General features: G+C 41.3%; 1 protein-coding gene across 3 annotated transcripts in view; it reads left to right on the top strand.

Moving 5' to 3' along the window:
* The first annotated feature begins 2,740 nt into the window (after positions 1-2,740).
* Positions 2,741-23,162, top strand: part of RAD54L2 (RAD54 like 2) — a 56,450-nt gene continuing 36,028 nt past the window's right edge. Inside the window, exons 1-2 of one of the 3 annotated variants that reach the window (XM_053377473.1) lie at positions 2,741-2,906; positions 14,192-14,398. In XM_053377473.1, the coding sequence (XP_053233448.1) occupies positions 14,248-14,398 (151 nt within the window). In that variant the 5' untranslated portion in view covers positions 2,741-2,906; positions 14,192-14,247. Of the gene's footprint in view, positions 2,907-3,256; positions 3,275-14,191; positions 14,399-23,162 lie in introns of those variants that run through there. The other 2 variants (XM_053377475.1, XM_053377474.1) reach the window with 2 other exon arrangements.

Consider the following 23,162-nt stretch of genomic DNA (forward strand, 5'->3'; position numbering starts at 1 on the left):
ATGTGTGATTGACAATGTATTATTTATTTACAACAGTTGTAACAATGCATAAATATTTTTTTAAAAAAATCATTTCCTCCCCTAGACACATTACCAATCAACACAAAAAAAACAAAAGGGGATGACACCCTTGTCTTGGGTGTATTCCAAAAGGGTGATCTGTAGCAGCACTGGTTACGAGTCCATGAGCTGGGAGTGTCCTCAAAAACTCACAGATCTCTCCAACAAACTCTTCTAAATTATACTGAAGCTTGTCACCACCCAGGCACAGCAGGACCATAATCCATTGGTTGACACCTGTCATCCAGAGCCTTCCTGCTTGTGCCAAATAAACTGCAATGTTCAAACAGCCAAATACCTGGGGGAGGGAACAAACTGCAGACAAACCATTCAGGTTGAGTTGGTGCAGACTGAATAACAACACAGTAAATTGTACATTCATACACACTGTATATTTATGTAATACCTTAAACAACAGTCTTGACAGACATTATCTCCAGTGGATTTCTCATGAAGCATAATCTAATATGAAGGTCTAGTAACTAGGGATATAGTTACAAAATCCCTTCAAGATCAATGTGAAAAACCAATCAGATTTAATTGTCTTTTTTTCCTTTAGGAGGTCACTTTTTTATGAGAAAAGTCAATGTGACAACCACCATCATATTCTCTTTAATAAAACCTCACCATGTGAATGCAATTTGATACTTTCTGCATGAGTAGGGATTGCAGAACCACAGGGGAGAGGAAAACAGATGCAGAAGGTTAGATGTGCAAACCCCCTATTGACTAAATGCACCGGAGTGTCTTATGTCATTGCTATAATGATGGGGATATTTATAGGGTTTGAAATGTAGTTTTATGTAAGCTAGCATATTTTCTCAAGCTAAACGAATGCCTTTATTTATAATCAAGCCATCTGTATTTACATTTCCTACTAACTTTCCTTAAAATCTGAATTAATAAACTCCCTTACATTTTCAAGTGGAACTTCTGTATCTAAGATCCATATTCACACTTCAGGTGTAAATTGTAAATAAAGATACTTGTTTAGCTTTAGCAAATATGCTAACTGAACCTTATAAGGTTGTTGCGAGGTTTACTGAGAAGTGTTTTGATGGCTTAGAAAAAGCACAACCAAAGAACTAAGTATTAGTGTCTTGGGAGACAATGGAGGAGTGTGCCTTTGGGGGTGAAGTCAAACAGTTGGAGAATGGAGAATTTGGGAAACTATGCAGAAATCACAATAGGGCCCCAAAGGAGTGAATAATAATAATACCATTATTGTCAATGTACAACCTGTGTACAATGAAATTAACCGAGCCTCGCCCCCCCCCCAGTCTCATTGCGCTCTGTATGCTTGTTGCACAACACACCAACCCCGATTAGATATCAGATCCCCCACAGCCTTTTTAAAGCAGCTGTAAGGGCACCTACTTTGAGTAGAGCTGAAGCACCGGGGGAAGGGGTGTTATGTTTTATATATATATTATTGAGCACATACATTAATTAGACAGTGAAAGGCTTGCATTGCATGTGGGTATTGTCAGAAATATGGTCCCTGATTGGTAGCACATTTTCAGGGACATTATGAATGTGTCTGCTGTTTTCTTCCATTTTTGTATTTTCGGTGCTGAGTGTGTCCTACATCTCTGCTTGGCTGAGTCTGCAGTGGACACAGAAGCCATTACACCAACACCTCAGAGGTATATTTTACCTCTCTTTGTTTTGTTTTTGGTGTGTTTTTAAAAACAGAGCATTAAAACAAGATAACCACAGATACACAAGCAGGTAGGAAGCAAAAATCCCAGTGGAATAAAAGAAATGGGTCAGGGGGGGGAAATCAGTGAATGGGCAAATTATTTTCACTTGAGTGAGAATTCCACGGTTGGGGTGCTGCAACTGAGAAGGCCCTGTCCCATGTCCCAGTTGAGCACCTCTCCTTGTGGCAGAGGATGGGGCAAGGCCTCTGAAGACAAATGCAGTCGGCAGGCAGGTTCATGTGGAAAGAGGCAGAGGTTCTCCAAATATCATGGTTCCCAATGTGTGTTTTTAAAAGGTAACACAACTATTATCCTTTGCCCCAATAGCCATCAGAGCGACCTGAAATCTGTTTTCACTGCTTGACACTCCTTGCATCCCCACAGTACATTTCCTTTCTTTCCGATTTTTCCTGAAAACGTTGCTCGCTACTTTGTGGCATGTTGGTTGGCCTCTAGTGTGTGTTTTATTTCTGTTGACCTATTCATAGCCAACTTTTCTATTTCCCACGTTTCCAAAGTGGCTACCCCACAGTTGATTTTTTGGATTCTTCTTCTGACGGGCTAACATGGCTCCACCACCTGTCCTTTTCCTGGCCAAAAAAGCTGCCGTCAAGTCAGCGAGACTGGCTCTGGGACAACCGAGTGAGGTTTCACGTCTTGGTTTCGACAGGATGGTTTAGACGGCGCTAAACATCTCGTGCTTCTCTCCAGGCCTACTAGGGCTGCCTCCGGCTTGCAAACACGAGCACTGCCGGCGACAGCTCTTCGACGTGCCCTCGTCGCCTTTGGGGGATTGGTAACGGACGCGTTCCTGTTGCTCCCCCCCTCCCCGGTTTTATTTCGCCTTCCCTCCTGCTCGGCCCCTGCCGCCCTCCCGCTGCGAGGGACGTGGGAACCTTTCTGCACCTCACGGAACCTTTGCTGCGGGAGCGCCTGTTGCTGCCCGGGGGATCCTCTGGGTGGCTCCAGCTGAGGGGACGCTTTACTGTTGCGGACCCCAAGCGGAGGGAGAGAGGAGCGAGGAGAAGGAGGCGGAGGCGGCGACAACGACGCGGGTGAACGGGGGCCGGCGCGCCACCGAGAGCGCGCCGAGCGCCTCAGCCCCCGCTCCCTCCGCGGCCTGGCCCGCAGCCCCACCAGGAGGTGAGAGCCGGCCGCCGGCTGGAGTCGCGGACAGGGATGCCTGCATGGAGGGAGGGAGGGAGCGCACACAAATGGAGGCGCCGGGGGAACGGATGGGCCCAGGGGTGGGAGGCAAAGCCCCTCCCCGCTCTCCTCGGCAGAGCCAGGCTCGGGAAGGGGGAAGGGAAGCAGGCCAGGCGGCGGCGCCCCGGGAATGCGCGGCTATCGCTCTGGCTCAGCCGAGGCTCGGGGGCGGGGAGGCCGGCATGGGGTGGGGGAGGGAAGGGGGGTTCCGGGGACCGAGATTAGCACCAAAGGGGTGTGCGCGTGCATCTGGACAAAAGCACCCGAGTTAGTACACGTGAAGAGTGTTTTCCCCGAACAATGAGGTGGGGCTCTCCGGCTCTCTGGAGATGAAGGCAGCGAGCTATGGAGAGTTTTCAGGGATGCTCAGGGAAGTGGCGCTAGGTGTTGTAACAACGGGAGAAAAAAAGAAAGCGGGAAATCATGCATATTACTCCGGGAATGCAGTGTTCTTAACTGTGAGTGTGGGGTGTGTGTTAAAAAATAAAAAAATGGGCAAACTCTTACAGAAAAGCTTGGAATTTTAAAAGAAAGTACTAAACCGTTTGCATAATGTTATACAGTGTGGAAAATTGGTATTAGAAATGCATTATTTTTTTAAAGAGGGACTTAGCTACAACATTAACTTTGAATCAGATCCTCCGTTTTTCTTTTTTTACCAGTTGTGGTGACTAGCAAAGAGAGGTTGGAATCTGGTAAAACTTTGAAAACTTCAAAGTGGGATGGCACCTGGCAGTCTGTCTTTTGATCTCTGCCCTGTTTTAGATTTCCTGACTTCTTTCACTCCCACTTGATCTAAATGTGGCTAGTTCTCACTTGCTTTAATTTTATTTTGTGCTATATTGCTTACTTATCACATTTGTGTCATTGCTCTTTGAAAAGAAAATTTCCTAAAGCTGTAACTGTTACTACCTCTAAGCATGTACTGTACAGTAGGTGTTGTACAGAAGCATGCTTTCTGCCTCTAGGGGTCGCAACCTACATAGAAAGGGCAGGGAGGGGGCAGGCCTTTAAAAAGTGAGTGTATTTGGGGGGAAGTAGCAAAGGAGTCTGACAAAAGATGAATTTCTGTAGAGACAGCTGCTTTTGGTTGGTAGTGTGGAAGGGGGGAAAACACAATTGTCTTGTGTATCCATATCTTTGTCTCAGTTGAAATACTTTTTTTGTGTGTGTGTGTCTCACCTGCACAAGAGATACACAAGCTTCTGTGAAGGGACAACTCTTGGTAAGGGTAATAATTAGAAAACTGAATAATTTGTGGAGAGAGACAGAAGTAGAGAGGAATTACTGTCGTAATGATTTGACTGAATAACTTTTCTATATAGAACTTAAGACAGAGTTGTTTAGATTGTTTGTTTAATTAGGGTTCTGTTTTCTAGCATTAGATGGAAAGGTACATCTTTGAGATGATGGTGTTGATGAAGTGTGAGAACCTGGCAATAGCCTGAATGTGATTGGAGAATGAAAGAGATGGGATTAATTTTATTAGATGCTTGTGCTATGAGTGCTTGTGGTAATTGTCTTTGTCAGAGGCAGATAAGCATGGGCTTATATGGGAGGAGTAGAATCTCCATCTTTAATGATTTAGTATTAGTTAAAGAAATTGTAAGAGATGTACGTCAGGATGTTAGGACATCACATCTTGATTATCTTAGAAGTCATGAAAATAAGTAAGTAGGTAAGCCAGAGAAGGTACTGGAAACAAATGAGGAAAAATGGCCAGATGACATTGAGTTGTTCAAGAGGTAGAACTGAGAAGTGGAAAAGCTAAAGTTAGAAATGTAAAGAGAATGCCCAAATATAAGCTTGGTGTATATATTACATTTTGAAGAAACAAGATTAAGGTATTGTTTTCTGCAAAGCTCTTGAGCTGCAGAAGCAATTGATTTGACTCTTAATTCCCTAACTAGTTAATCAAAACAGAGGCCAGTAAAGTAACAGCATGCTGCTTTTATATGTTTGTTTCTGTGTGAGAGAGATATTTATGAAAGAGAACCAAAAGGGAAGCAAAATGTGGAATTACCAGTTATTTTATCTTATATGAGCCTTCTCTGGAACTGTTACCACCTTTTGTGTCAGTGTGTATATCTACATTTCCATACCCCATAGAGTATATGAACTTGCCTTACTTTTCTATTTCTTCCCACTCTTTGGCTTAATGACGTTTCACTACAGGTGGAAGGATTGCTGTTGTTTATATAGCACCATTGGTGTGTATGGCATTTTACAAAGTGGAAGAGGACAGATCCTTGCCCCAAGGAGTGTCTAAACTAAAATTCAACACAGGGGAAACAACAGAGGAAGGGAAGTGACAGCAGAGGTAAACAGGGAACAATATGATGTTGTTTCAGGAGCACATTCTTAGACTTAATTACAGGCTAAGTTACAATAAGGCATGGGAATAAAGATATTGAGCCAAAAATATTTTCTTTCTTAATTAGCATGGCACTTCTCTGCACAGGTGGGCAGAGATCTTTTAGGCCAACTCAATCTTTGTCTTCTTTGTAGTTGGGTTTCGTTTCCTTTGGGAGGCAAGTATTTTACTCCCTAGTAAATGTGCATGAGTACTGCTTTAATATAACCTCAGAAATGAAAGAAACTTAGTTTCCTGGGCGTCTGAAATTTTGTGTTGGTTCCTTAGGGATTTTTATCCCCCCAGCTCTCTTCAAGTTTGTGGCCTAAAACTTATTGGTGATTCCCAGGAATTTTGAAATACTTTTCCAGATGTTGTGATCTCCCTAAATGATGCTAAACCTCTCGAGCCTCAGGTTTCCTTTTCCAAGTACTTGCATATGGCAGGTTATCTAAAATTGATTTTTCTCCATGTGGACTAATGAGATGAACCAAGTTTGGGGGAGTTAGGAGGATTCTTCATGGTGTACATGCTGAAGTCTGCAGGTGTTCTGCATGTCTACCTTACCTTGTAGGCTCATGTGTTGATTTGGTCTAGGAGTGACATACTGGGTGCAATGCAAGTGTGTACTTGCTAGAAGAATGGACACCATTGTTAGAACTGATTCTCCCTCTCCCATGTTCACTCCCAAATCTGCGTCAAATATTGGTGGGCTTCAAAATCACATCATGCAACATCACTCATGTGATGTCACCCACTGAAATTCACACTTTTCTTTATGGTCACACATTGTCATTAATATTAGGATTCTGTTAAAAGACTTAGAATAGGGCCAGTGAAAAGTTAACAACCTCTAAACTTGTGCTAAAGAAAAAACTACTAGCTTAAGTCAATCAACCATTTAACTTTGGCAAATGTTTCGGTAATGTTTATAGGCACATGCTCCTTGTTGACAGAGCATCACTTGCCTTTTTTTGAAAGTGTAAAAGAAATAAAGCAATTGGATGAAATTATGTGTCTAATTTGTGTTTAGTTTCTTTGTCTGATCAGAATTTGAATTTATACACTACTGTCAACTAGCACTTTTGTCTCTGGAAAAATGGACTTGCTTCTTTGTAAACCTAGATGCCTGAAAGGCTGTTAGGGACTCTCAGTGCAACAAACGCAGCCTACACTTGCTCAGAGTCACTCCCTTTATTGTTACTTCTCGTACTTCAATTCTGGGCCATAGCAGTGAAAACAGGTCATATGTAAAAATCCTGGATTCCTAGCTCAAAGTAAACCTCATCCAGTTTCCAGTTCCCTGTATCATTCTGAGTCAGGAGGCTGCTGAAAGGAGTTTTCCTCTTTACCAGTGGAATAAATTACCCATCTATTTGTCTTCCATAGACTAACACTGCTCTTGCCGGACAAGTAGGCATGTTAATTATCTCCTTGCTATGTACCATCTTATATAACTATTTTTTAAATTTTCTTTAGAATCTAAAATAATAAAGAAGTTTTAAAAATAATGCTCCGTTTAGCTTAGAATTGACCACATTGTAACAATGAAGGAAATGATTGTAACCTGATTTTGGCAACCCCTTGTTGAGCACTGGGACTCCAGTATCTTTAATATGCCTAGCCCTATATCTACTGCCAAGGTGGGAAACCTTTTTGGCCTAGTGAGCCAGATCACTGTCTGTCCTGCCCCCTTGGGCCAACTTTGACAGGTGAACAACCCACACATCAATCCCCTAACATTAGTGCTTCCCAAGTGACTTACAGCCAGCTTTTTGTTGGGCATTTGAGAACTGCATTACAGGAGCTTTGCACCAAGCATATGGTTGGTAAAGCTGTTTTCCTCAGGGATCAGTTGTGCAATAGAGGAACTTGGGCGCACACCCAATCCAGTAGGGTTAAAGTCACTGTTCATCAGCTATTGGATGGTGACTTAAAATGTGTCTTCTCCAGGGATTGACTGCATGATTGAGTTCCCTATGGGGAACTTGGTTTTACAGCTGATCCACCCCTGCCTCTACCTGCCCCACATTTGAAGTCACATATGATGGCAGGTGGGCATGGTTTGGGGGGAAATGACCTCATGGGCCAAGTAGAGACAATGGATTAGAGTTTCATAGAATAGTAGAGTTGGAAAGAGCCCGATGGTCATCTAATCCAACCCTCTGTAATGCAGGAATCTCAACTAAAGCATCCATGACAGACAGGCATTCAGCCTCAGGTTCCCCAACCCATGATCTACTTGGACCTTAGGATCCTCTCCAGAAGCCCTACTCTGGGTGCTCCGGCCAAATGAAGTGAGGTGGCTACCAAGAGGAGGACCTTTTTGGTAGTGGCACTTGAGCTGTGGAATGATCATCCCAACTCCAAAACCAGACAATTCTCTTTTGAGTTAGTTTCAGGGGTAGAACCTAGCAAGGAAGGATGTTAGAGTTCTTAAGAGAACAAGAGACAGCTATGAGTATTAAGAGTTTAAGGAACAAAAGTCATAGGCTGGAATATACCAGGAAATACTGAAAACAAGAAGATAAGGTTAGGGAATGCAGTAGATAGCTTTAAAGGCAAAGGCAATGTGTTTGTGCTGGATATGGAGGGGGATGGGAATAATTTGGACAGCAAAGTTCCTGATTGTGATGAGAGGACTACATCTGCTCTTATAGCACTATTGGATGAATTACAGTTTACCATGATTCAGGAGCATAATACAGAGTATGACCCAGATCAAAACTGCTGGTTTAGAGCCTTCTTAAAAATATAGAATGTTGGTTCCTTTAAAACGCTAATTTTGTCTTTAAAATAAGGGAAGCATGCCAGATACATCTCTTGACAGGTTTATTAGCCTGCTGGTATATTTTATGAGAATCAGATTAAATCCTGTTGCTGAATGTGCCCATTCAAAATGTTCTGTGCTTCATAGGCTACTATAAAAGAGTATTGTTGTTAGATGTGTTGACAGGAAGGCAGAAGCGGTAGGGCAAAGCCAAAGTGTGTGTTCTGAACTAAATATTTGTCTGCATAAGGTTTTCTCTGGAGGTTTAAGTTCCACATCAGGCAGGACTTGTACATCTAAAAAGCATTTTTTGTTTCTTTCCTGATATGGTAGTTCACATTCTTTTATACCTTCTGTTTCATTTATCAAGAGTATTTTAATGAATATTACACTAATCTACTCCACACAATGTTTTGCAGTGTGTCTTTCAATTATGCTCCTTAAAGTTGCCTTAGGCTTCCATTAATACCTGATTTGAAGAAACAAAAAAAGATACTATGTACTAAAGTTGTACCTAAGGTACAAAACTACTCTAGAGTTACTTAAGCCTGCCTTCTTGTTACTTTTTGGTTTAGCTTTCCATATGAGGGCAAGAGAGCAATAAGGAGAAAGGGGATCAACAGAGGGGAAAGGAAGTGGTGCCACCCACTTCCTGGTTCGGCCCTGCCCACTAGCAGCATGCAGAGACCTCCAGTGGATTATTTCCAATGGAACGCAGCCCTTGATAGACAAAGGTTACCCTTCCCCATCTTAAAATAATTCATTTCTTCAGTAAGGATATGTTTACAACAATGCCTTCACCAATGAGCATTGTTTCATCAAGGGAGGTCTGATTAAGAGTCGCTTTCTTAGTCTCAATTCAGTATTCCAGTAGCTACTGATTTATAGAATAATACCTTAAGCCATATTTCTTTCTGCACAGAAGAACATATAGTGGTACCTTGGGTTACATACGCTTCAGGTTACATACGCTTCAGGTTATACACTCCGCTAACCCAGAAATAGTGCTTCAGGTTAAGAACTTTGCTTCAGGATGAGAAAAGAAATCGTGCTCCGGCGGCGCGGCAGCAGCAGGAGGCCCCATTAGCTAAAGTGGTGCTTCAGGTTAAGTACGGACCTCTGGAATGAATTAAGTACTTAACCCGAGGTACCACTGTACCGGTATTTAATAAACCCTTTGTAGAAAAGCACTGTCTGGGGGTCTTGAAGCTCTTGCCTTAATGAAAAGAGAGATTTCAAGTTTTTCTTCTGAAATGTTTAGAGAAAAGAGAATCATTAGGCAATTCATTTTTAGAAAGTTGCAGATGACGAAGAAGAGATTAGTGAAGGTTTTAGACGGCAATCTTGTGCACACCAATTGTAACTCAAATTACATGTTTGATGAGGAAATGGATGTACAGTAAGTGTAAAATACAGCTTGACTACCAATCTTAGTAGCCTCTGAAGAAAATATACGCTAACCATATAGGATTTAACCCTATCCCTTGCTATGTTAGGCGTAGTTGAATGAAGCACATGCAATGATTCTTAATGAGAGAATACTCAGATTTGCAGCAAAAGGCAATCTACTTATGGTGAATTGCTCCCAGGCCAAATCTGCAATCAGTTGTATGCAGAAGTGTCTTGCTCTATTGACTTGCATGAAGGCTGGTAGCATTTTAAAATGTTACTTACTGCCAAAGTTTGAGCAAGGACTCTTGTCACTTGTAATGCATTATAACCTAAATAATATATAAAGGCTAAAATTATTTATTGGGAGTATGGGAAACCCAGCCAGATGGGCAGGATATAAAATTATTATTATTATTATTATTATTATTATCATTATTATTATTATTATCATTATCATTATTATTATGTGTGTGTCCACCCATTACAAAATGTAGAAGTGATTGGGGTGATTGTGTTACTAGGAATTTTATTGGTCAAACAACATTTTATTTGTTACCCAGACTGTTCTGTCTGGACACAAAAGGTATTGAGTCTTATTCCTAGGAAATATTTTATTTCTTATCCTACCTACTCTCTTCCCTATTCGCTTTTTGGTAGAATTTAAATACACAAAAACTATTATCATGTTCACCACCCCATAACATTTCTCCCAAGATAACCATACCAGTTCTTCATCCTTCTCTGTTACCTTCCAGATCCTCCACAGACTTTAGTGCAATATTCTCTGTTTTTTTGGTGGTGGTGATATTTTTTAAATAAATAAATAATAACAGTATTTAAAACTGCCCTTCAGCTGAAAATCTCAGGGCAGTTCACAACAGATCCCACAAACATTTAAAAGAACCCTAGTTGTTACTATTATTTAATCCTTAATATAGCAACCAATGTAGAGTTGATGTTCCAACAAAGACCTAATTAATGCTGTGCAGAATGGCACTGTTACCTCCAGTGTTATGTACTGGATGTGTCTGTAAATGCAAAGCCAGTGGACTACCTTTTGTAACATCTAGATCAGGGATTGTCAACCTGGTCCCTACCGCCCACTAGTGGGCATTTCAGGATCCTAGGTGGGCAGTAGGGGGTTCTACGGCACAAGCTGAATCCTCCTTCCATCGAGTGCTGGTGGGCGCTAAGGAAATTTGACCATCAAGAAAGATGCATTAGTGGGTGGTAGGTATAAAAAGGTTGACTACCCCAATCTAGATCCTTCATTGTGCGAGAACATTACCACTTTGCCCACATTTTGTATCTATTTGCATATTTTGCTTTGCGGTAAGAATTTTTTGTTCAATAGCAGTCCAGTGCTATTAAGTTATTCTTTCAAAACAATTTTGTATTATAATACTTCCTTGTGCAGTATTTATGGTTATTCCCCTTTCTTCATCATTGGCTGATAAAATGAGTTTCCTGTCTGCTCCTTGTAAGTCACTAGTGTTGTTCAGCATCACTGTGGCAGGCCATTGTTGTCTATTTAGTTTACTTTTCTTCTTTGGATACTTAGTACTACTGTTTTCTGTTGCTCGAAGTTGTTTCCAAAGAAAGCACTGAGATTTATTAAATTCTAATGGATGTAAAATTAGCAGTTTGGTTATCTTAAGGGGCTGTGCAACCTGATTCTATGCAGAGTTGGACATAGCTAAGCCTATTTAATTTAAGAATTAAATGTGCTTAACTTGGCGTTGGATTGCATCCTAGTGTTGGTAATGAGATAGAAGAGCAAAATGCTTCAAGTGCCAATCAGTATGTTGCTAGTTGGAGGCAGGACTGTTTATAAAGTGAGGCTGGCCAAACCTAAAGAAATTCACATCCATATTTATGCAGAAGTAAGCTCTGTTCATAGTACTCGTCTTTAGTTACAATTTTTCAATTGATAAACTAAAACCACCCCAGAATGATACATAATAGTATGCTGAAAGATGCCATCATAGACATGAAACTGATGTTTAAATACTAGACCTTTGCCTCCCAACAAATAACAAATAAGATATTATCTCCTTTTCCTATGGAAGAAAGTAGAATTTATTTACCCAATTCTTCACCTTGTACCTGGTTCTTTTTCTCATAACTTTATAATTTTTAGAAGTTATTCTACATCACACAATATTCGTCATTAAATTCTGAGGATGCTACTTATTTCTTGGTGTCTGTATAAATGCATATAACCCCCTCTTCCATTTCCTTCTGAAAAATGCCAGCTTGCTGTGTGTGTCCCGCTATACTAGGTAGATGACAAGATGGTTTTAGTAAGAGACAGTTGGGAAGTCTAGACTGATTATGACTATTCATTTGAAGGTAATTGTTCATCAATTTGAAAAGAGCACTACCTACAGCAGTTAAATGCTGAATGTGTGGGGTAGGGGTAGGATGGAATAGCCTACCCATAAAACCTGAGATGTGGGTGTTAGCTGGACATATTATGTAATTCTCCTTGGTAGATGGTTCTGAACTGGGTCAATCTTGTGTGAGAAATGAGGGCAGGCTAATGTCTGTAATTCTTACCTGCCTGTGGTGCAGTGTTAATGTTGTATATTTGAAGTTTGCCAGGCAAGCTGGAAGCCCTCCAGAAAATCACTGCTTATGCAACTGAAATAGGCTAGCTAGTAGGAACTGGGATGAGGGTGCAGACGTGAAGGGCTGATTACATGACGAAACCGACGAAACCCTCAAAGGAAGTTACTTAAGGGTTACTTAACTTTTTATTTAGCCTTGTAGTTGAGGAGTTGGTTGTCAGAGCATATTAATAAGCTAAATGTGAACTAGTCTATTGAGCATTGCATTAATGTAAGCTAATGTACATTCCCTTAAAATCAGTGGGATTTAGTTAGTTTTTAAATGTATTTCTTTTGCCAAGGGTCTTGTAGCTGATAACCTTACAAGTCTTTACTTACATCTTATTGGTATGAAACTTGTCAGTGTGAAAGTCTAATCTAGTTTGCAATTAAAGATTTTATCTGAAACCATGCAGTAGCATTACATTTGTCTGTTGAAATCCTTATTTTCAGCTATTGTGCTTTAATAGGCTGAAACCATGAGACATTTATTAGGAGTTTGTTAATAAATGATGGTTTGTCCTTGCTACCTGGTTTGGAAGCATTATGTGTTTTGCTGTAGCCAGATAGTATGTCACCTCTAAACTGAAGAGGGCTGTTTGCACTTTTTGAAAATATGTTTAAATCCAGGTGGGTTGGTTGATTCAGCTGTGTGGATTTTGTAGGAGATGACATCTTTATGTACAATTGAAGATCTGGACTCAACCTGGTTATTTATGTTCAAAAAATAGACACTCTCTCTCATCTTCTTCCACTTGGAAGGCAGATTTTTGGAAGGCCAATTTAAAAAAACAAATAAGCAGCTTTTGAGAACCATAAACATCAGAATTTAGCAGTGCAGCTTTTTAAGAGTTGTTTTGTAACTGGCTTCTCCGTCTCCTGTGTTTTTCTCCCTGCTTTTTCGTACTCTTTGTGCCTCAATTTCTCTTCTTACTCTGATTAGAATAGGAGATCTTGTGGATAGAGAAGTGACAAGCAACTAGGACATGTTTGTGAACTCCAGATTTTGATATATTCAGAATATGTGAACTTTCTGTTTTCTGCTTCTTATTTTGCCCCAAATATACAAAGTCATAATGGTCACTAATTTGAGGGCTGTTTTGATGTTTATATAGTAAAATAAAGTTGAGGTAATTTTAATCTCTTTTAGTATTTTAACTTTTGTATTTTATGGAGAAATAAGAGTTGTGGATCATCAGCATATGGGTGGCACCTCGCCCCAAAACTCCTAATGACCGCTCCCAATGGCTTCATGTAGATATTGAATAGTACCGGACATAATATAGCTTCCTGTGGCATCCCAAAAAGGCACTCTCCCCAATAATACTACTCTCCCAGTTCCAGTCACGAAGCTAGGAAAGGAACCACTGTAAGACAGTGTCCCCATCCCCAGAGCCGATCCAGGAGGATACAGTGATATGAAATGCCGATGAGAGATCAAGAAGAAGAAGAAGCAAGGGTGGGGGGGCCTCTTCAGTGTTTCTAATCAAAGGGTAACAGAAATTGGAAACAAACAGAAGATACAAAAGAGATATTTTTCACATCCACAGAGAGCACAGTGTATTTCTTTGTTAATGTGAACTCGCAGACTTCTACACTGTATGCATATTACATTTTTTATGCTCAAGAACAATTACCAATAAAAAATGGAAGGGGTGACTACCTGCATACACAGGGGAGGAGGAGAAAGAAGGATGAGTGCTCTAGAATAGCAACATGCTTGTACTCTAAATTCCATTATACAGGGCAAAAAAATGGAAAAGCAAGCAGCTGGTTACACCACCAACAGCAGTTCTGAGGCAAAGAGAACTTAGGCACCATTGGCTCCAAGTAAATGCAAGTCATTTCTCCAGGTTATACCATTAACATTCTCAGCTGTAACCTATATCATACAGTTTGGATGAAGCCATTGTACTCCTTATTCTCCTTTAATATAATCTTCCTCTGATGTTAATGGCTATCACTGCTCACAAAAAGTCCAGTTAGCGACCATAGAGTCTGGAAAGCTTACAACAAACTGGGGTTAAGCTGTATCATGCTATGCAATCTGTTGTCCTTGGTTTTAATTTCCTCATGTTTTTTCTTGCTCTTTTTGTAGGGCTGCCTTAACACAGATCATGAGCAGGTAATGCACAAGGAGTGCTATTGGGAATCATGTCGGACGAGTCAATCTCAGGGAGTGATCCGGACGTGGACCCGGACTTGGAGCAGGAGGATATGGAAGAGGAGGAGGAGGAAGAGGAGGATGAAGCAATGGAGGAGGACAATGATGGGGATGATGAAGAGGATTTACTTGATGAGAATGGTGAGTAATGGGCAAGGGAGTCAGTGAATGCTTTTTTGTATGTGCTTCCCGGCACTCTTAAATCTGGTGAATAAATCATTAGGTTTTATATAAGAGGCAGATTTGTTCACTGTGGAATTTATGCGAGTACAGGTCTTTGAACATTTGTACCAGTTTTTGAACATTTAAGTCAGTAGGTTATATAATGTGACAGCCCAGTCCTGAATTGGCAACTTGCATTGCTGTAGCTAAAACTGTATCCAAATCTGGGTGAGCAGGGCAGAGTTATTTAGCTCTGCAGCTGCTGGGGAAGCCCCCGTCTAGCAATCCATTTTGAGAAGAATGTTGTGTGTATTGTTACTATGTGTCTGAGGCATGTCTGTTGTGAGGGCATCAGTTACACCTTTTTTGTGAAATATTTGGCTTCTCCGGACCTCAGATTTGAATGAAAGGGCACGAGGCTAAAACTACGGCTGTGTGTACTTTGCTACATATATTAACATTCTGTGCCAAGGAAAGCTGTCCCTTGTGACCTAACTTTTACAGATCTACTCGGTCTGTGCATTATTTCCTCTTATTTGCATATTTTTACAATCTTGACTGTTCTGTATAATCAACTCTGTGTTGGTAATTAAGGGAAATTGCAGCAGCTATGCAGAGCACTAATGCCCCACCCAAAAACTGCTGGAAACTTTATCCAGGTTCCTGATATTTCAGCAGGGGTTACCCACATGTGTAGCTAGTTTGAATACAGTTAAGACATTGTTTATTTGGTTTAACTTGCATTTTGCTCTTCGCCACTCCTGACGATGCCATACAGGGGGAAATAGAAGCCAGGAAGAAACAGAGCCTGGCTTGTTACATTCAAGCTCAGGCTAATGAGGGCTCATGGTTTGTTTCTGTCCAAAGGAACTACAAGCCCATACAAGCTAGGTTTAGCATGTAATTCCTGCCTTGTGTCCTTCTCTGTGTGGCAAATTAGTGTTGTAGTTTAAGATTACACGTGAACTGGGCCATAGTTGTTAGGACATAAGAGCACAGGAAGAATCTTGGGTCAAAGGCCCATTTTGATCTGTATTCGTTGTTTCCAGTACTGGCCCACCACCTGCATTAGCAAAACCTCGCAATGAAAGTGATAGCTTTTTGTTGTCTTCAGTATCCTGTATTCCGGTTCAGTTTAATACTGTGACTAGCAGTTATGGATAATCCATAAGCCCATTGAAGGAGGTTGGACTAGATGACGCTCAGGGTCCTTTCCAACTCCACAATTCTATGATTCCATATGATTCAGTTATTTATGCTATTAGATTGGATTAATTTAGTCTTCAAGTGTTGCACCCTATACTACATTCTGTGTTTTTTTTCTGCACTCCTGCAGAATCATGTCACATGCACAGTCCTGACTCAAGACTAGAGAAAAAAGAGGAAGGCAAGTCCTCGATTTTTACCTGTTGCTCAAGGTGCATTCAGATGCCTCTTCTAGCTTCTTCTCCTCTGCTGCTTTGTGCTTGCTTTTTAAATGGTTTGTGTTCATGGTGTGTGTGTTGAGGGAGAGGGAAGGAGTAGTTGCACATCTGGAAAAGCAAGAGCACTCACTTCAAAATGGAGTCTTGGCCAGCAGCAGTTTCTCTTGTCTGTGCTTCTCCCCTATCTCATTTTTCTAAAATTTTCCTCTCATTACAACAGCTAACTGAACTCCTGCAGTTGCATCTGCTTGCAACAAATTCAACTCTAGGAATCAGTATCCTCTGTTATTAGAAAAGCCCCTCTCTCATCATTCCTTCCTGAAGTAGCTCTAAATTGGAGCTCATTGCTAGGTCTTTTTTCTCTTCTGTTTTGGACTAACTGCAGACCCATCTCTCTTGTTTCCTTAAAACATGGAATTTGGAACTGAGAGGAGATCCTCTGTAGATTATCTTAATATCTGGTCAGGTTCAAATGGGAGAAAGTTGTCCTTCAGATGCCCTGGTCCTGAACCATATAGGGTTGTATTCAGCAAACTTTTAATGAGAGTAGACCCACTGAAATTAATGGACCTAAGTTATGATCATTAATTTCAACTGCTCTGTTCTGAGCAAATGTTAGTTGATTACAACCCGAAGTACTTTGAAGATCAGAGGTTAACAGCTTGGCCACCACATTCTGGTAAGCCACTTCCAGCTGAGCAGAGGACTTCTGATCACAGCCTGTGCATAAAGGGCCAACGGTGAACCCAGAAGGACCCCGAAACTACAAACACATGTTTCCAAGTACAGTTTTATGCCATCTTCGTGTAGGGTTGCCATACCTCAACAACTTTTCTGTCTGGATTTTCACTGTTTGAAATATGGTGACCCTATCTTCATTGCAGTGCAGTAACTGTAACTCTGATACATTTTTTCCAGTTCCTTTATGTTTTAGACCTGGGCTGCATTCTATTCTCTGTTAATGAGGCCCTTGATTAATGAGCTGTCCCAACTAAATCAACTTCTCCTACTTCAAGTAAATAGTTTCCCCCCGGTCTCGTATGTAGTCAATATGATGTGCTCTTTTTCTAATTAGTGGGCTAGCTTAAGTGGTAGAGCTATTCTGTTCTGCGCTGCTTATAAAAGTTATGATTACCAACAGTTTATAATTTCATCTGATGGTGAGCCCTTTCGCCTGGAGTATTATCCCTCATTTCTCAACTGTGTACCAAAAATTACCAGAAATTGCATTTCAGTGAATGGGATGGTGATTCTTCTGTGATAGTCTTCATGGCGGCTTATATCCTGCCCTAAGTCTTTGCATTATGTCCTTTTGAGCTCTTTTGTATGTTTTAAGTGCTTAACTAGAAACTGGTAAAAAGAAAAGAGGGAAATTAGTTACTTTGCAGTCAAACTACTTGTAAATTGTATTGCTTTTATTTTTAGATGAGGAGTAGGTAAGATTTTTCTGTAGCATGGAAGATTTATAAAACTTATAAGGCTTTGTGAAATATTTTAAAATACGTTTGTTTTGTTTGTGCAGTACATTATTCCTAAACATTAATACACTTTTACAGTTCTAAGTGTTATACAACAAAGTGGGTATTGCTGACTGGTGGGTGGCTCATTTTCTTCAGCTCTCTGATTTTTAAGTAGATCACCTTGTAAGGATTTTGTCATATCCTTTCCTTCTGGGGGAAGCACGGTGCAAAGTTCATCTCCCTGAGTAACCTTTGCATAACTTAGCACTTGCCTTGTGAGCTACAAGTGTGTGCACTGCGCAGAGACACTTGCTGCACTAAGAAAGGCAAGGAGTGTTGCCCAGCAGATTGCCAGACAATGTGCCAATGACTACTGGCTAAAGTCATATCAGAGCATTCAACTTGCTGCTGACAGTGACAATACTCACAAAATGTATGAAGGCATGAAGAAAGCCATTGGAGCAACAGTCAGAAAAACTGCACTGTTGAAAACTTTGTCTGTAGAGATCATCACAAATTGCAGCAAGCAGGTGAAGCAATGAGCATAGCACTGTCAAGAACTGTACTTGTGGGGGGAAATGGTCTTTGGCACAGCAATTGCCTGCATTCAGACTCTGCTTGTCTTGGAGGAGCTGGATGTTCCTCTCTCCCCTGATGAGCTTAAGAACTCTTAAACATGTGGTGAAGCCCTAGGATGGGACTGAATCCCAGCAGAATTACTGAAAGCATCAGCATTGGTGACCATACGCTTGGGGTGATAGATGATTCTGTCTACCTTGGCTCCACCATAACCAGCAACCTTTCCATTGACGCTGAGCTGGACGAGTGTATTGGTAAGGCAGCTCCCAAAAGGGTATGGGAGAATGTGATGCTAATGCCCAATGCCCAAATGAAGGTCTACCAGACTTGTGTGTTGAACATGCTGCTTTATGGAAGGGAGCTGTGGGCAACTTACAGCTGCCAGGAGCGACGCCTCAATGTCTTCCATATGTGCTGTGTCAGGAAGATTTTGGGCGTCACATGGCAAGGACCGAGTCTCAGACAGAGGTGTTTTTCAAAGCCCACATTCCCATTGTTTTCACACTTCTGTCTCATCAATGTCTAAGCCAGGCATGTCCAAAGTCCATTTTGGGGGCCTAAACCTGCCTGCAGATTGATTTAATCCGGCCCCCGTGGCAGTATATGTGTAAAATTGTAAAAAAAGCTGAACAATTTTGGGGTAAAATTGGGAAAAAAGCTGAACAACTTTGGCTGGCCCTCACGCATGTTCACTTCATCAAATCTGGCCCTCTTTGAAAAAAGTTTGGGCACCCCTGGTCTAAGCTGTCTTGGTCAGTTTCCACACAATGAAAGATGGCAGGATCCCCATGGATGTGCTGTACAGGGAGCTAGCTTCAGGCACCAGGCCTGTTGGCAGACCAACCTACAAAGATGTCTGCAAGTGTGATATGAAGGCTGCCAGCATTAACTCCACTGTGTGGGAATCCCTTGCAGATGACCTCTGTGCCTGGAGACAGGAGTCAGGTCATGTATCCACAGCAACGGCCAGAGGAGGAATGATCACTGGGTGGAACGCAGAGAGAATAAACGCCATGGTGCATATGCGCCAGTGAAACCCGGCACCTTAATCTGCCCCAGATGCAACACAGTATGTCTCTCCCATATTGGTCTCCACAGCCACAGCAGGCGCTGTAACTCTCCAACGGTTTGACTTTACCCCCAATGGCATATTCTTCCATTGTCTCTCGAGACAGACAGATGCCAACAATGCCTTGGTTAATGTGAATGTGGCACTGTGGTCTAAACCACTGAGCCTCTTGGGCTTGCTGATCGGAAGGTTGGCTGTTTGAATCTGCGCAGCGGGGTGAGCTCCTGTTGCTTTGTCCCTGCTTCTGCTAACCTAGCAATTTCGAAAGCATATCAGTGCAAGTAGATAAATAGGTACCACTGCAGCGGGGAAAGTAAATGGCATTTCTGTGTGCTCTGGCACTCGTCACAGCCCTTCGTGACCTAGAAAGCTGTCTGTGGACAAACGCCAGCTCCCTCGGCCTGCAGCGAGGCGAGTGCCACACCCCATAGTCACTTTGACTGGACTTAACTGTCCAGGGGTCCTTTACCTTTTTAAAAAAACCTCAAACACCTTGGTCCTTGTATGTGTTTTATGGTATAATTTTGGTTTTGTAAAATAAACCACATCATTTTTAGCATTTAAGCTCCACAGTTAAACTAGTAGAAATGAAAGTGGTTGGACCAGAAACAAGAAGTACATAAGCACAGTAGTTCTGTGAGAATTAAGAACCAGTGAGGATATTGGTAAATTCTGCTGTAGGCTCTTGGCTCTTTTGAACTGGTTGTTCTGTACCAGCAAAGTGACGACATTTTTGTTTTGGTTCCCCCCCCCCCCAAAAAAAAACACACACACACTCTACTCTGTGTTTTGTGGAGAACGCTTTGTACTTAAACTGCTTGTTTCTTTTTGATTCTATCTGCTAGGGATGAGTCTGTAAGCTTTCTTCCTTCTCAGAAGAGTTTATTGTGGCAGGGATGTCTGGAAAAGGGCACCAAAGTCCTTAGCCAAACTTGCAGGAATATAGGGGACATGATATGAGTTGGAGGTGGCTAGGAGCCTATTTTGCTAATTCTAGAATTTTAATTAGTGCTGTGAAACTGTTATCTATTGTTACCTAAGTTATCATAGTTGGGGTGTGGCTTGAATGCTGGTGTGGGAAGGGAGACTAGAACTTTCATCTTGGCCCCCTCAGGGTTTCACAGACAGACAACACTTCTTTTTTAAAATCTATAAGGATTTATTTCAGGTTAGGGCTGAGGAGGAGAAGGGTCATAAAAATCTTGATGGTGGTGTTGCCTCTCCTCACTTGTGTCCTTATGATTTTTTTTTGGCATAAATCACTTGTTTGAGAAAGCGGAACAACTTCTGGCAGCATTAGACAATGTTATATAACCTGGAGAAATGACTTGCATTTGCTTGGAGGCAATGATGCCAAAGTTCTCTTTGCCTCAGATCTGCTGACGGGTTCTGTAGCCTTGCTGTTCTGTTATGGTGGTGTAACCAGCTGCTTGCTTTTCCTTTTTTTTTTTTTGCCTCGTATAATGGAATTTAAAGTACATATGTTGCTATTCTAGAGCACTCATCCTTCTCTCTCCTCCTCCCCTGTGTATGCAGGTAGTCACCTCCTCCATTTCTTGTTGGTAATTGTTCTTGAGCATAAAAAAATGTAGTATGCTTACAGTGTAGAAGCCTGCGAGTTCAAATTAACAAAGAAATACACTGTGCTCTCCGTGGATGTGAAAAATATCTCTCTTATGTCTTCTGTTTGTTTCCAATTTCTGTTACTCTTTGATCAGAAACACCATTATGAAGAAAACTTTTTTTCCTTTCGAAATTAATTTGTTATTTCTTGTTCTTCTATTCTTGCAGTGATTTATTCGTTTCTACTAACCTATCTTTAATTGCAGTTGTACACTATTTATTTTCATTCAGCAGTGTAAAACTAAAACCCCAAACACATTTAATTGAAACAAGTGCCTCACAAACACAGCAGGAGTAGCCACCATGGTGCTCTCCTGATGTTGCTGAACTCCAATTCCCATCAGCCCCAGCCAACATGGCAGGGATGATGGGAACCATTGTCCAGCAACACCTGGAGGGCACCATATTGTAATAAAAAACTAATTTTAAAAGAAAAAGAAGTGTAATTTAAGCTCACAAAGGTGTTTTTGGTTTTTTTTACTGGAAAATGCGCACTTTTGAGTGAAAGTGCTTATCAGCTTAACTTGGGAGGAGAGGCTGTGACTGAAAATAACATCCTGGTTTTAATTAAAATATTTAATAAGAGCTATTGTCTCCTTATTTTATAATTTTGGATTTGAGTTTTTTAAATAAATAAAATCAAGGACCATATGTGCATTTATCATACTTCTAAGATAACTTTTGACCAGTATTATACTATTAAATCAAAACATTTGATTGTGGAAGTTTGACATCTAGAACCCCTACATAGTCTATATAGTTATCAGTTGTAGTAAGTGCTCTGTAGCTTAAAGCAAGGAATCAGTAAATATTGCTGACTCAACACGTTGCTGACTCAACACAGCTCCCCCCCCCAAAAAAAAACCCCTATTATGTACTCCTGAGTTTCTTATTCTTGGGTTGCTTATGCATACTGCCTAAGAGAGTCACAGTCTGGGCAATATAAGACTGCAGCCTAAAGCAGTCTGAGAAATAAAAGAGTATAGCAGAGGTAAATCATGTGGTCATATTGCATATGTTTTAATGGGCTGGAACCAAAGCCTTCTGAAATCAGTAGATATTCTTATTTCTCTGGTGGGTGCCAACTTCATGTCTTGTCTTCATTTTTTGTATCCATTTTCTTTTGTGCTGCTTTTAAAATTTGCGTCCAGACGGATGGCTACAGGAAGATCATGTCCGTGTGTACACAAAAATGTGTACAGTGGATGCTCGGGTTGCAAACATGATCTGTGCAGGATGCACGTTCGCAACCCGCAGCGTTCACAACCTGCAGTGGCGCCTCTGCGCATCTGTGGGTTGCGATTTGGTGCTTCTGTGCATGCGTGACTGCCAAAACCCGGAAGTAACCCATTCCGGTACTTCTGGGTTTCGGCGGGTCCGTAACCCGAAAAACGCAACCTGGAGCGTCTGTAACCCGAGGCATGACTGTATACTCAAACCCTTGGAGCCAAGCCCCTTCTTGAGCATCCCTGGTTTTCCAGAATTTGTGAGAAGAGAGAGCCTTGCTTGGAAAGCAACACAGATAGTTTAAAAGGCTCTTTATGTGCCAGGAAAATCTGGTGCAAAAAGAGCTTTCAGCTGTCTACTCATTAAGAGATCTTGGATCGGTACTGACAGTACTGTCACTAAAAGCAGAGGGAAAATACCTGGGATAGGATTAAAAAAGGAAAATAAATAAATATTTTGTCATGAGATGTAATACAGAGGAATAGCTTTTAATAAGCCTACTATGAAATGAAGCATTATGTAGTGGGAGTGCATCTTAGAAAACAGCCTTCCCCTACTTGGTACCTTCCGTACGTTTTGGACTACAACTCCCATCAGCCTCAGACCTCTCCACTGTTCTTTGATTGTTGTTGGCCTCAGCAATTCCACATAAAAAAATATTTTTTTGAGCTAAAGCCAGTATGTCGTTGCTGCCACTATTTAGGTTACAGAGATCACATATTGGTTGGTTTTCACACATATGGAATTGTGTTGGGTTAGCAACACCCTGTGTTGCTGTTAATAAAATTAAACTTGCAGTGATTCTCTTTGTAATGGTTCCCAATATGTTGATATGCTAACTTACCCCCACCCTCCACCCCCTTAGCCCTGGTGTTAATTTCTGGAGCTCTTGCTCTTTGTTTCCTGTTGCCTGTTAGAATTCCCCTTGTGTGGGGCCCCAGTTGAGTTTGAATAGTTATGTAAGGATTTCGTTTTATTCCTGCTCTCTTCCACTAGTTCAAATGGATCGCGGGCTGAGTAAATGATATCAGATGAAAACAGCGTGCAACTTTTGTTGTAGCAGCCACCCCAGAGAGAAGAGACCTCCCAAAACGTACATGGTTTCTTTTTGTTTTACAGACTGTACTGTTTTTCAGGAGTAGTGTTGGGTACCTCCTCTAATTTAGCACATATGCTAGTTTCAGTCAATAGGACAGAATAGCTTCTGTGATTGGTCCTCAAGTACTTGCTGGCTTTTTTTTTGTACTCATGGCTTTGAGGACCTGAGCTGGGAAAGAAAATAAGTGCCAGTGCTATATAGACTAAAACCTAGGCATATTTAATTGGTTATGTAAGTGACCCTTCTCAGTCACAGCCAAGTT

Source organism: Podarcis raffonei, chromosome 2 (genome assembly GCF_027172205.1).
Source record: "Podarcis raffonei isolate rPodRaf1 chromosome 2, rPodRaf1.pri, whole genome shotgun sequence".
NCBI classification, from domain to species: domain Eukaryota; kingdom Metazoa; phylum Chordata; class Lepidosauria; order Squamata; family Lacertidae; genus Podarcis; species Podarcis raffonei.